The sequence below is a fragment of the Leucoraja erinacea genome, chromosome 5 (assembly GCF_028641065.1).
Source record: "Leucoraja erinacea ecotype New England chromosome 5, Leri_hhj_1, whole genome shotgun sequence".
Taxonomy (NCBI): Eukaryota; Metazoa; Chordata; class Chondrichthyes; order Rajiformes; family Rajidae; genus Leucoraja; species Leucoraja erinaceus.
Window position 1 is genome coordinate 93,072,527 of NC_073381.1, and position 14,573 is coordinate 93,087,099.

At 41.0% G+C, this 14,573-nt stretch overlaps 1 protein-coding gene across 5 annotated transcripts in view; it reads left to right on the forward strand.

Moving 5' to 3' along the window:
• The window catches only part of enah (ENAH actin regulator), a 211,532-nt gene that overhangs the window by 90,864 nt on the left and 106,095 nt on the right, over positions 1 to 14,573 (forward strand). For all 5 annotated transcript variants that reach the window (XM_055636262.1, XM_055636263.1, XM_055636265.1 and 2 more), the window contains exons 2-3: positions 816 to 981; positions 14,026 to 14,203. In XM_055636262.1, the coding sequence (XP_055492237.1) occupies positions 816 to 981; positions 14,026 to 14,203 (344 nt within the window). The remainder of the gene's footprint in view (positions 1 to 815; positions 982 to 14,025; positions 14,204 to 14,573) is intronic.

Consider the following 14,573-nt stretch of genomic DNA (forward strand, 5'->3'; position numbering starts at 1 on the left):
TCATATGCATCGTGCATTATTGCATGCTTTTGGATTTACTTGCAGAATGTAGGATAAGGAGTTAGCCACTTGTACTGTTGAACCTGCCATGGAGTGATGACCTGGCAGTAACTAAATTACTGGGCTCAATATTCAAACAATGAATGGACTAGTAATCCAGAAGCCTTTGTTCAAATCCTACCACACCAGCTGTGGAATTTAAGTTTGGCTAATAAACAGGTATTAGGAATTTAAAAATACAGACGGTCCCCAACTTAAGTATGTGTTACATCCGTGGACCATTGCGTAAGTCAGATGTTACGTAAATCTGAAATGGAAGTGTTACTGTGCATGCGTAAATTTACATTTGGCCTGCTTTCCTCTATTTCTCCCCTTCCTCCATTATCCTTGCTCGTCAGTGTCCTTCTCTATCTGTTTCAACTTCCCCCACTTTCTCGTTTTCTTCTCTTTCAACCTTCAGTGCTATCACTGTTTGCCTGCTAGTTTGCTTTCTCTCGCTCTCTTTCCTCTATCTGCCAAAACCATTTGCCAACAAATGTAACCATGTTCTAAACAATCTGGATTGTACCTTGCACTGGCCCTGATCAATCGGAAGAAGGACAAATCAAACCCAAACTAAATTTTCTTTATCTGTTATTATAAATACAATACAGCTGTTCAAATTCTAATACTTTTATACTTTATTAATTATTTAGTAAATCTGTGCACATGAATTGAAGATATTGTCTGTACTTTTCCAAGAATGTTTTTTAAAGTGTTTGATGAACAACTCATGCAAGCTCATTAATTAATCCTATGTTTTGTTGTATCTGCAGTGAACAAAGTATATGCCAGGCGCGTGCTGCTGTCATGGTATATGACGATGGCAATAAGAAGTGGGTACCAGCTGGAGGAGCAACTGGATTCAGTAGAGTACATATTTACCATCACACAGGCAACAACACGTTCCGAGTGGTGGGGAGGAAAATTCAGGACCATCAGGTAGGCATAATTTAAGCTTGGTGTGATATTGTGCTCATTTCAGTTTCCGGCATATTAATTTTTTTTTCTGTGCATGCATATTCATTGTAGTTTTATTTTTTTGCCTTTCACTCATTTCTTTCTGTTGTAGTTTTACAGCAACTATTGCGCTTTGTATGAAAAAGCCTGGCAAGAAATAGGTGGATACAGGTGAGGGGAGTTTTGAGAGGTAGATGGTTGGACAAAGGCTAGAGATGAACAGGCAGACGGTGTGAGGTAAATGGATTGAAGAGTTGTCAAGTGGAGGAAGGATTATAGGTGGAAGGGAAGAGGGAGGGAAATAGGTGTTTGTCCAGGTGGGGCATAGGGAAGGAGAGGGAGATAAAAAGAAAAGAGGGGGGGGGGGGTCAAGGGGAATGGGTTTTGCAGTCACCTAAAAGAAATGGGATAATTCAATGTTCATACCATTGAGCTGTAAGCTATCCAAGTGGGATATGAGGTACTCTTTCTCCAGTTTGCATGTGGCTCATTCTGGCAATGGAAGAGGCAGAAACAATGGGTCTACTACAGTGGTTCCCAACGTGGGGCGTACGTCCCACAGGGGGGCAATTTGATTTTTAAGGGAGGCAATTGAGCGCGACTGAGGAGGTCTGGGTCCAAATTTTCGATTTTTATTTTTTTGCATTTTCCATCAGGTAAACATATGTAGTTTATGTTTCAGATGTTATTTTGAGTAAATAACTTTTTTTGGGGTAAAAAGGGTCTTTATTGTGTAGTTATTTTTTGAAGCTTGTTTAAACCAAGGTATTGGCGTTTTAAGCTTCTTCAGCTGAAACGGAGTTCACTTTTTAAATGATAAGAATTATATATCACCATATGGGGGGGGGGGCATCAGGATTTTAGAGGTGATTAGGTGGGGCATGGCCAAAAAAAGGTTGGGAACCACTGGTCTACTAGCTCAGTCCCGTTTGTGGATTTTGGGAAGGAGGTGGAAGTGGGCATTGCGAGGCTGCGGACAAAAAGGTTGGAAGTTGTGGAGGGGAGATTTTCCAGATGTGATGAGATCGGAAGTCTGTGAGGTCACAGTCTGGAGGTCACAGTCAAGGGGTAGATTTGAGGAGGTGTCAGAGAACTGGCACAGCTCAGTGTCAGCACAGCTGTTTCCTGCCCCACAGAATTCATCTCCAATACATATTAACTTCATCCTATTTCCCTCTTTCCATCTACATTCAAGGAAGCCTCACATGTCCTTCAACTCTTCAATAACTTTAAATATCTAGGCCCCAATTGCGTCATCTTTATCATTGACGTACAGATCCATTACACTTTCAACCCCCACTGGGAAGCACTCGAGGCCTCCCTGATCTTTCTTGAACGGACACCCAATCGTTTTCCCTCTACTAACGCACTCCTCCACCAGGCAGAACTTGTCCTCACCATCAAGACATTTTCTTTTGACTCCTCTCATTTTCTAAGAGTTATGGGCCACAGTTATGCCTACCTTTTAGTCAGTTATCTACAATAGTCCTTGTTCCAAATATACACTGGCACCATCCCCCAAATCTTTCTCCACTACATCGACAACTGCATCGTGGCTGTCTCCTGCATCCGTGCAGAGCTCGCTGATTTCACTAACTTCACAACTAACTTCCACCCAGTAATTTTGAAGAATGGCCAATGTATTTCCAACTTTGGATCGTATGTAATTTGGAAGTTATTGCTCCCATTGTCTTTCATTATTGGAGGTTGTGGGTGTGGGAGGCAGCACCGGATAAGAATTGAGTTGCAGCAGTACAGTTTGTAACAAAAACCAATTGGGTCTGTTGTAAGATGCTTGTGGTGTCAGCAAGCGCAGATAATTCTTGTGTATTCCTGCGTTGTTCCTGAGTATAGCAGGTGGTAAGGATTGCTGGGAGGGTCCTGAGGTGAGCTTCGAGCCACACTGTACCCAGTCTTTCTCCGAATAACCAGAACTTTTAGGCAGCTGGACTACATCAATAGATGGTCTGTAGACTTGCAAATTGCAAATATATGTTGAATGTCAAAGGAATGTGCAGATGGCTTGTTTGACATATTCCCGACAGTTGAAGCTGAAATATTATTTGCTGCTTTCAACCTGGATGTGGCTCAGGTTGTTTGGTCGGACGGCCTTATAGATTGCCTAAGAATGTAGTTAGCCTGAATATAGACACCCTTAATGTGAACAGGATCTAAATGGGAGCTTTCCCCAATAGATTGTGTAACTGACAATCTTTTAGCTGCACTGGAACAGCTTGGTGATATGTTTCATTTCATTTTAATTCCGGAGCTGTAACTTTGACATGACAATTACATGATGTGGTGTCACTATTAATCTGCTCATCATTGTTGCAGTCAGGTTCTACCAGGACTGCTTGGTTCTGAATCAAGCCTTGCTCTTAACATTTTAAATTCTGGAGACATGTAGTTGGTTTAACATCAGAGTAACATCACATGATATCAACGAGCCTTGCTCAAATTGTAAAGCAAAAATCCAAGCATGCTGGAAGTACTCAGTTAGGAGCAACTGTGGAAAGTGAAACAAATCATTTTTCATCAAGATTGACACAGTGCTGGTGTATCTCAGCGGATCAGGCAGCATCTTTGGAGAGTAATAGCCCTGTCCCACGGTACGAGTTCGTTCCAAGAGCTCTCCCGAGTTTAAAAAAAATCAAACTCGTAAGCACGGAGAATGGAAGTAGCGGGTACGTTGGAGCTCGGGGACGTCTCTTCGCGGCTCGTAACGCTACGGCAGGTATTCGGGAAGACTTGCTAACGGCAGGTAAGCACGGGAAGACTCGTGAAGATTTTTCAACATGATGAAAAAAAACATGACGAGAGACCCGAGTACCAACGAGTGGCCATTACCGTAAATCTCTGAGTTCAAATCAGGGCAAACTCGGGAGAGCTCTTGGAATGAACTCGTACCGTGGGACAGGGCTTTAAGGATGGGTAATGTTTTAAGTCCGAACCGTTCAGACTGAAAGTAGAGAAGAGTGGAGTAAAGTTCTCGATGTAAATAGAAATGTATCCTCTGCGTCAGGATATTATTGCAAGAGTTCCCGAGAACATTGTACTATGCCCAACCGTCTTCTCACTGCCATATCAATGACCTTCCATTCATTATAAGCTAAGAGCTGAAATATTTGTTGATTATTGCATTGTTCAATTTTATTTAGACCTAAAATATTGCAATTACCACATTGGGAGCTGGACTGCTTTCAACATAAAGCCATACGTGGCAAGTGACATTGAAAGTACAGAAGCGTCAGGCAATGAACATCTCCAATAAGAGAATCAAACTTACCTCCCCATGCTATTTTGATGACATTAACTTGACTTTCCTATCATGAGTATGTTGTCACCACTAAATAGTCCTCTAACTAGATCACTAATTTAAATGTATGAGCAGCACAGGCTTGGAACTTTGTACCAAGTGACTCACCTTTCCACAATCCGCATAACATGCCTTGAGCATGATCCCAGGAAGAGCACAACAATATACAAGAATTTCACGCCATCCATACTGGTGCGGCTACTTGATTGGCATACATAGTGCCACCCAATACATGCATTCTCACCACACTGAATCACTGGATGTAGTTGGTAGTTACCATCAACAAGATGCATTGAAGCAGCTGCTGGTTAGCCCATGATCTCTACTTCATCGAGCAACAAGAATAGTAAGTGAATCAGGTTGCTAGCACCGCAAGTTCCCTTACATTTGTCTCGGTCTTAGCTTGGAGTGAATTATTTTTCTGCGGAGCACTGAGTAACACTAAATGTACACAGTAGACAGCTTGATTGTAATCATGGTTAGTCGTTTTGCTGATGTGACAATATTAAATTGAACTAAACTGAAAGTGATGACGTAGTATGGGCAGTTACAGAAGGGCCACATCATTTTTGGCTGAAGATTGTGGTGAAACTTTAGTGTGTGTGCATGTACATAGGATAGTTGGGCATTGAACATGGAACTGTTTTAATTTTTATGAGACATTTCAGATGTTGTTCCAGGAAGGATTGTCAAATAAAATCCTGAGGATTTGACAGGGTGTGTGTGGAGAGGATGTTGTCTAGAATGAGGAGTCACTGATTTAATACAGAGATGAAGTGGAATATTTTCTCTTTGATGCTTATTTATCTTTGAAACTCTTCTTCAAAGGACTGTGGAAGTAGTTTTTGAATGTTTTTTTAAGTAGAAGTAGATTGATACTTGATACGTATATGGGAATGTGGAGTTGAGATTGCAACCAGATGATCTGTGAGTTTAATAACTGTGGGAAGAAGCTCAAAGGGCTGAGTGGCCACTGCTGTTCCTCGTCTATTTTTCTGATCAAGTGGGAGTTCATCAGCTCTCGATGACATTGCTTGGCTCTGTTATTGGCAGTCTCTCACTTGTGCCAAAGGATGTCAGTGTAATTTGCACTCCCTTAGGTAGAGTAAAATCGTTCAAAGGATTAGCACAATGCTCCCAAAGGATCCGGTAGCTTGCCTGTGACATGAAAATGGTTGATACTAAAATAGAAAACCTTCACAAGTTGGTGCAGTCCACTTACTTTTTAGACGTTGGTAACTACTGCAGTTTCTCTTGTGCACTGTGGAGCTGCGAGTGAAACGTTAACTTGAGCGCCTGGGCTGTGCATGACCTGTATCATAATGTACTGCTGAGGCAAGTTACAGCTCAGTTACATTTCCTCAGAAGCTCAATTCAAATCTAGGGATGTGCATGATAACTGCAAGCCACATGGCTTCGTGAGAAGGTGATGCTGTTGTTTTGGCCATTGCACACTTTGTATTCATGTCACCAATGCCAAGATATTGCTAATTGGACCTTGAGTTAATTAATTTCCTCGGTTGTTATTCTTGTCAATCTTGGCACAGTAATATGCAGAATGAGAGTTACTATTAAGTTGGTTAATAGATATGCTGTATTATCTAACACGCAATGGTGCATACAAGTGATGGAAGGGGACGATTGAGCCAAGAGTCTTGTTGATTATCCCATTGGAGTTGACTTTCTTGGTTGTAGTACTCTAAGACAACCATCGAGTATCGTGTGGTCTTGTTCATAGAAACAATCTAACCAGGTCCAGATTATCCGCTCATATAATATTTATTTATTCAATAATTTTTTTTTTTGAACAGAATAAAAAATAAAAAGCAAGTATGAAACAGCATACAATAAAAACAAACAAAACAAGAATATTTATTAAGTGTCATAAACAATATTTATAAATAAATGAATTGTATGTGTCCGAAAAGGAGCAGGAAGAGGCCAAAGCTTATTAATTCCCACCCCTTATTCAACGGCTTATAATTATCTTATACAAATTTAGCAGCTATAAACACCTATTTCCATATGTACACCAAATTATTTGCATTTATACACTAATCAAATATTTACAAAGCCATACAAAAAAAGAGAGGAATAAAAATAAAAACGAAAAAGAAACTTTAATTTTAAACATTTTTTTATTTTGTTCCCTGCAAACCTAAAATATGAAGTCTACTTCAATCAGAATGTACATAATGACATAATTTATGTTCCCAAATCAAATTGTTAATCTTGAAGTGTGGACTCCAAATTCAGTGATTAGTTTATTATCATGTACACCAAGGTGCAGTGAAATTCCTTGTTCACATTAATCTCAAACGGTATACATCCAGTCATGATATGTACAAAAACAATTACAACATCAAGTGCAAAACAGTATAATAGTGCAAGATTGTAGTGCAAATTGAAGTAGTGCAAAAAATATTAAAATACAATAACAGAATAACCAAATGAATTAGTGTTAAGAGTAGGAAGTCGTGGCAAAGTATCCAGGAAGTGGGTATGAATGATGATTGGTTCATCACAGTCTAATAGCAGTGGGAAAGAAACTGTTAGTCAGACTGACCTTTTAATCACCTGTGTTTTCTCCCAGACAATAGAAGAGTGAAAAGGGAATGGTCAGGGTAGTGGGCATTCTTGACGATACTTCCAGCCTTCCTGATGCAACACACTGAAGATGGACAGAATGGAAGGAAATTATGACTTTGCGATGGACTGGGTTGTGTTCATCACTCTACGGGTTCAGGCAGTGAAAAACAGAGAAGTTGCATTCCAGGCTAAAATGCATTCTGTCAAAATACTTTCCGTAGTGCATTTGTAGATGTTCGAGGGAATACTCATGTACATTTTAGATCACCTTAAATGCCAAAGAAAGTAAATGTGCTTATGTGCTTTCTTGATCAGTGTGAAGGGGACAAGTCGGGTTTCTGGAAGCAGTTAACCGTCCCTACAGCAGCTCCGTTAATGAGAACAGAGTTGCATTCAACACTGCTTCCTTAAGTCAACAACCGACTTGTCCATGTCGCATTTTTAAGGGTCAGGTGACACCATAAACAAGATTCTCGATCTCTTTTATGCACTTCGTCTCATCATTGTTGTTGACCCGGCCAACAACATTGGCACCAGCAACCATAAAATCGAGTTAAGGTTGTGCCTGGTCTTACAGGGAGTGGAGCAAGGGACTGAGATTCTCCAGAAGATTAGTGCAGATGTGGGCCATTATCAGTCTTTCAAAACACTTCACTATGGTCAGTGTTACAACTACTGGCTGGTAGCTTGAGAGGCACTTTAATTTTCTCGGGGATTGGAATGACGGTGCTCTCACCCAAGCTTCATTGTTAGCCCATGTTTAACACAGTTCAACCTGGTTACAGGTATCCAGGAACAGAATAAAATCTAATTGAACTTTAAAAAAAAAAAAAATGATTTATAAATTACCTTAGATTTATGGCTTCATCATTAACAACTGATTATCTATCCTTGGTGTTTTTCTTCATGAGCTTTTTGAATAGCTGTGATCTTGGAGGGTCATGACTGAGTCTGGTCTGGGTGCTTTCCAAGTGTGGTTGATGGAATTATTTGGGAGTGATTTTGCCCTATTCTTGTGCTTCATGCATTTAGACACAGCATATTGTTATTGATGTATTTGGAGTTGGGAGGTGGGATAATACAACCTTTTTTAAAGATATCTATTTGATTTGGCTGTTGTTGGGGAAGTGGCAGTTAATTGTCTTCCAAGAGCTCTCCTGTGAATGATTCGATTTCATATACATCTACATTATACTAAAATAGCTACACCACCTCTGATGATTGACATAAGCACTTGGTGGTTACGTGATGCTGCTGAAAGTTTAAGGATTTATCAGTGTAACAATGACCAGTCTGTGAACACTAGACAGGAAGATTTCAGCAAGAGCAGAAAGTGATCTGTTAGCATGGAATGTGGGCACTTGACATTTGTCCGTATGCACATTCCTGCAGAGCCGATGTGTCTCTGATTGCATGCTGTTCTACTTATAAATCCATCACTCTCGATCTCCCCACATGTGCAAATGCCATATCCTTTGTTTGCCTTGTGCATTTTAAGAGATTCTTCCTGTCCACAGCTCCTCAGCACAGGGGCACCTAAGCTGTGTGCTCAGCCCCCTGCTCTACTCTTAATACCGATGGCTGTGTAGCCAGACACAGTTTAAATACCTTCATTAAATTCATTGCAATACCACCATTGTTGGACAAATAAAGGGTTTGACAAGTCAAAGACTGGAGGGAGAATGATAAGCTGTTTGATGGTGCCTGAGCAAGCAACAATCTTGTTCGCAACAGTAGCAGGGAGCTGATTGTTGACTTGAAGGGAAAGCCGGGGGTCCATACATTTGTCATCTTGGCCCGATGGCGATGGAGAGAGAGAGCCAACCGCATCAAGTTCCTGGGCAGACATATCTCTGAACTCAAGGCAGACACAAAAAGCTGGAGTAACTCAGCGGGACAGGCAGCATTTCTGGAGAGAAGGAATGGGTGATGTTTCGGGTCGAGACCCTTCTTCAGGTCTCCAGCTCTTTGAGTCTATCTTCGGTTTAAACCAGCATCTGCAGTTCCTTCTTCCACATATCTCTGAACTCTCCTGATGAAGTAGAGGCAGAGAGCTGTCAAGATCAAATTAATTGATAGACCAGGTGGGGAGCTTGGATGTTAAGCGGTACAGTAGCTTGCAGTCAGGATACTGGACTAGTATTTAAAGATATGAACACAAGTTCCAGGGATATAAGTTTGAAATTCGCCATAGCAGCTATGAAATTTAAATTTGAGTAATTCAATGAATGAAGAATGAAAAGCTAGCATCAAAAATATGCTTGCGATGACTCTTTGATGTGAGATGATAAATGGATTACCTTGCACAGATACCACCTATCTTGAATACTTCTAACAACTTGTTTTTATTTTAGATTTCCAGGTTCTGTGGTTTTTATTTTCAATTTTGATTACAAAACAAGCATCTTGCAGTGTAGCCTCTGGTCATTGACAAATCCACACCTGATTCCTGAAGAGTGTTTCTGATCTGTCAGACAGGTGTTTGGGAGTTTTTCTTTATTATAGAGAGAATTCTTCTGTCATCAGCTGTGAAGGTCTTCCTTGGCCTGCCAGTCCCTTTGCGATTAGTAAGCTCACCATCTCTTTCTTCTTAGTGATGTTCCAAACTGTTCATTTTGATAAGCCTTAGGTTGGGCTGATGTCCCGAACAGTTTTATTCCTGTTTGTCAGTCTCATAATGGCTTATTTGACTTTCATTGGCACAACTTTGGTCCTCATGTTGATAAAGAGCAATAAAAGTTTCCAAAGATGATGGAAAGACTGGAGGAAAGACTAGGTGCTGAGAGCTCTCTTATACCTGCATGAAGGAGGCAATTAAACACACCTGAGACATTACAAACACCTGTGAAGCCATGTGTCCCAAACATTATGGTGCCCTGAAATGTGGGGACTATGTATAAACACTCCTGTAATTTCTACATGGTGAAACCAAAATGTATAAAAATACCTTTTAATAAAATCTGACAATGTGCACTTTATGCACATGTGATTTTTTCCATTACAAATCTCAAATTGTGGAGTACAGAGGGAAATAAATAAATAAATGATCTATGTCCCAAACATTGTGGAGGGCACTGTAAATGCCACCAAAGTGCATGACTGTGAATGAGTTAGAAAGTCCGTCACTGTAATTGGCATTGATTTAGAGCAGTAATATTTGGTATAATGAAAATTAAGTCAGCTTTTTGGACCATAGGGCCCAGCATACTATGCCAACCTGATCTGTATCTCAGTCTGCATCTTAATGTTGCTTTTGCCAAGTGAGAGTATATCATTTGCACCTTGTAGATGGCGATGAGGCATTTTGATGTCATTTTCAACGGAATAACCGGCCTCTAACCTGTCTTTATTGCAACAGTATTTATGTGACTGGTTCAGTTAGGTTTGTTGTAAACGGTGGGCTCCAGAATGTTGGTGATGGGTCATTGAAGATAATAATACTGTTGAGCATCAAGAGTGAGGAGCTGGAGATGTCATTGCCTGACCTTTCTGTGGCACATTAATATTAATCTGATTCATAGCTGAGAATTTGGATAACTGCCAGTTACTATGTAAGGGTGGAGACAGAAGAGGCAGCTGATGCTGAAATCTGCAGCAAAAAATAAACAGTTATTAGCACTCAGCGGGCCAAGCAGCATCCATGAAGGCAAAGGGATGGCCGGCCCTTTGGGTCAAGACCCTGTACCAGTACTGTGTTTTGGTGGGTATATGGAACGAGCTTCCAGAGGTAGTACTTGAAGCAGGTCCATAACAACTTTTAAAAGATATTTGGACAGGTACATAGATCGGAAAGGTTTAGAGCAATGTGGGCCCAGCGAGGATAAACGGGACAAGCTTAGATGGGGCATCTTGGTCAGCATGAACAATTTGGGCTGAAAGGCATGTTTCCTGTTGTTAATGGGCTTATATTATGATTCAAAACAAAATTATGTTTGTAAATCATGATATGCAACCCTTTACAGCTTGAAGAGGGGACAAAATAAAAACACTGGTCAATTGCAACAACAAGGTGGGTTTTATCTCCAAGTTTGCAGATGACATGAAGCTGGGGGGGCAGTGTTAGCTGTGAGGAGGATGCTAGGAGGCTGCAAGGTGACTTGGATAGGCTGGGTGAGTGGGCAAATGCATGGCAGATGCAGTATAATGTGGATAAATGTGAGGTTATCCACTTTGGTGGCAAAAACAGGAAAGTAGATTATTATCTGAATGGAGGCCGATTAGGAAAGGGGGAGATGCAACGAGACCTGGTACACCAGTCATTAAAAGTAGGCATGCAGGTGCAGCAGGCAGTGAAGAAGGCGAATGGTATGTTAGCATTCATAGCAAAAGGATTTGAGTATAGGAGCAGGGAGGTTCTACTGCAGTTGTACAGGGTCTTGGTGAGACCACACCTGGAGTATTGTGTACAGTTTTGGTCCCCTTTTTTGAGCAAGGACATTCTTGCTATTGAGGGAGTGCAGCATAGGTTTACAAGGTTAATTCCCGGGATGGCGGGACTGTCATATGCTGAGAGAATGGAGCAGCTGGACTTGTACACTCTGGAGTTTAGAAGGATGAGAGGGTATCTCATTAAAACATATAAGATTGTTCAGGGTTTGGACACGCTAGGGGCAGGAAACATGTTCCGATGTTGGTGGAGTCCAGAACCAGGGGCCACAGTTTAAGAATAAGGAGTAAGCCATTTAGAACGGAGACGAGGAAACACTTTTTCTCACAGAGAATGGCGAGTCTGTGGAATTCTCTGCCTCAGAGGGCAGTGGAGGTGGGTTCTCTGGATTCTACTTTCAAGAGAGAGCTAGATAGGGCTCTTAAAAATAGCGGAGTCAGGGGATATGGGGAGAAGGCAGGAACGGGTCACTGATTGGGGATGATCAGCCACGATCACATTGAATGATAGCAAAAGGATTTGAGTATAGGAGCAGGGAGGTTCTGCTGCAGTTGTACAGGGTCTTGGTGAGACCACACCTGGAGTATTGCGTACAGTTTTGGTCTCCTAATCTGAGGAAAGACATTCTTGCCATAGAGGGAGTACAGAGAAGGTTCACCAGACTGATTCCTGGGATGTCAGGACTTTCATATGAAGAAAGACTGGATAGACTTGGTTTGTACTCGCTAGAATTTAGAAGATTGAGGGGGGAATCTTATAGAAACTTACAACATTCTTAAGGGGTTGGACAGGCTAGATGCAGGAAGATTGTTCCCGATGTTGGGGAAGTCCAGAACAAGGGGTCACAGTTTAAGGATAAAGGGGAAATCTTTTAGGACCGAGATGAGGAAAACTTTTTTCACACAGAGAGTGGTGAATCTCTGGAATTCCCTTCCGCAGAAGGTAGTTGAGGCCAGTTCATTGGCTATATTTAAGAGGGAGTTAGATGTAGCCCTTGTGGCTAAAGGGATCAGGGGGTATGGAGAGAAGGCAGGTACAGGATACTGAGTTGGATGATCAGCCATGATCATATTGAATGGCGGTGCAGGCTCGAAGGGCCGAATGGCCTACTCCTGCACCTATTTTCTATGTTTCTATTTTATCAATCTTTGTAACATAAATTAAAAATAAGCTACACTTGCACTTGAGGAACTACATGCTTGGAACTAGACTTGAAACGAAACTTAGATTTGAAACTAACCACTCCTGGGTCTAGTTTATAATAAATGGAGACTTCAATCAGGCCAACCTCAAATGTGTGTTGCCAAAATACTATCAGCTTGTCTCCTGCCCAACCAGAGGCCAAACACCCTCGCCCACTGCTAGACAACCATCAAAACCGCATACCGCTCTGATTATCCGGCTGTGCTTATACTCTTTATGTACAAGCAGAAACCAAAGCTGGACAATCCTTTACAGGAAGTCATGAGATGGTGGACTGTTCCGTCTGAGGACTGTATTCCCCATCCGGAAACCATGGATGAATCACAATGTCCACTCCCAAGTGAAGCCCCAAATCTGTAGCATTTAAGTCAAATTATTCTGAGCAGTAGAAGAAATCTATCCACTACTTTCTCAGAACCATTAAGAATACCAAGAGGGAATTCCGGACTAAGCTGGAATCTCAAGGTAATGACCCAGATTACATAATCTGTCCGATTGAATCACAGAAAGCACACTGTTGGATTGTATCACAGCTTGATTTGGGAACAGCTCTGCCCGAGACTGCAAGAAATTGCATTGACTTGTAGATGCAGCCCAGTCCATCACACAGACCAGACTTCCCATGATTGACTCTACACCACGCTGTCTCGCAAAAGCAGCCAACATAAGCAAAGACTTATTGCAGACTGGTCATTCCTCCTCTTCCCTGCTCCCCCTCCAGCAAAATGTACAGAAGCTTGAAGGTGTGCACCGCCAGACTCGACAACAGATTCTTCCATTGTTAGTCTTCTGAACGGTCCTTCCATAAACTCGGGTATTGTTTAATTTCCCTTCTAGCCCATTGAGGAACTTGGTCTTTGTCTAAGGAATACATTGCTGAGAGCTATATTTTGAACTCTGCATGTTCCTCTTTGCTCTATTTATTGTACTTCAGTTTGAACTGATTGTGCCTTCGCATGGTATCTGATCTGTTTGGATGGCATCAAAATAATGCTTTTCACTGTGCCTGTGACGATAATAAACCTAAATAACCAGTTTCATGTGTCTTGATTAGGTTATACGTCAAACAAAATGGTACTACATTTAGTACAAATGATCCTTGCTTTGTTGTTGTTTCAGTATATAGAATTCTTGCAGAATTCTCAAATCACTACATTAAAAATATGAGATACAGAATAAAATATTTTCTCAGAAATTATGTGAATTAAATATACAAATCAGCACAAATTATTTTATTTTTTTAATTCTCATTTATTGATGCATGCACAGATGATACGACTTTGCGTTATGGAAAATTGTGATATGCACCTTTCTCCATTCCTCAATAACTTGGGGTCGCATGTATAAACATTAGCTTAAAGCACGTACTTTTTGTAATTGTGTTGGGAAGAATCTTGTTGGAATGCCACTTGCTCAAGTATGGCTGTTATCAATTTAACTTGCAAATTTGCTCCTAGCTCCACAAATGGGATTAGTTTCTGTGTTTGTTTATTAAATCAAATTTAAACTTCTGAAACTATTTTATTGACAGGTTGTGATAAACTGTGCCATTCCCAAAGGGCTGAAGTACAACCAGGCTACACAAACCTTTCATCAGTGGCGAGATGCCAGGCAGGTGTACGGCCTAAACTTTGGCAGCAAAGAAGATGCCAATGTTTTTGCAAGTGCCATGATGCATGCCCTGGAAGTGCTCAATTCGCAGGATGCAGGTAAAATATCTTGGTATACTGTACATAATTGCAATTTTTAAAATTCGCTTTTGTTAAATAAATAGTGAAGATTGACACTGGTGACAAAGTGAAAGAAAGGCCTCATGGAATAAGCGAGTTCGGTATTCTGATAAACGCAAGGAATCATGGGATTTGTCAAATGTCATTCGGGGGGGAAAAGGGGGGGGGGGGGGGAACAAACGCGGCGCTGTATAAATTGGGTATAAATTGTTAACTATTCCACCAATTAATGAATGTAGAATTCTGTCAACTCAATAGCTTCCTTTCTTGTTCTGCTGTTCACACACTACTTACAGTCCCAGTTCTAGTTCAGTTAATTTAACTCAAAGTTAAATAATTTATTATTTTC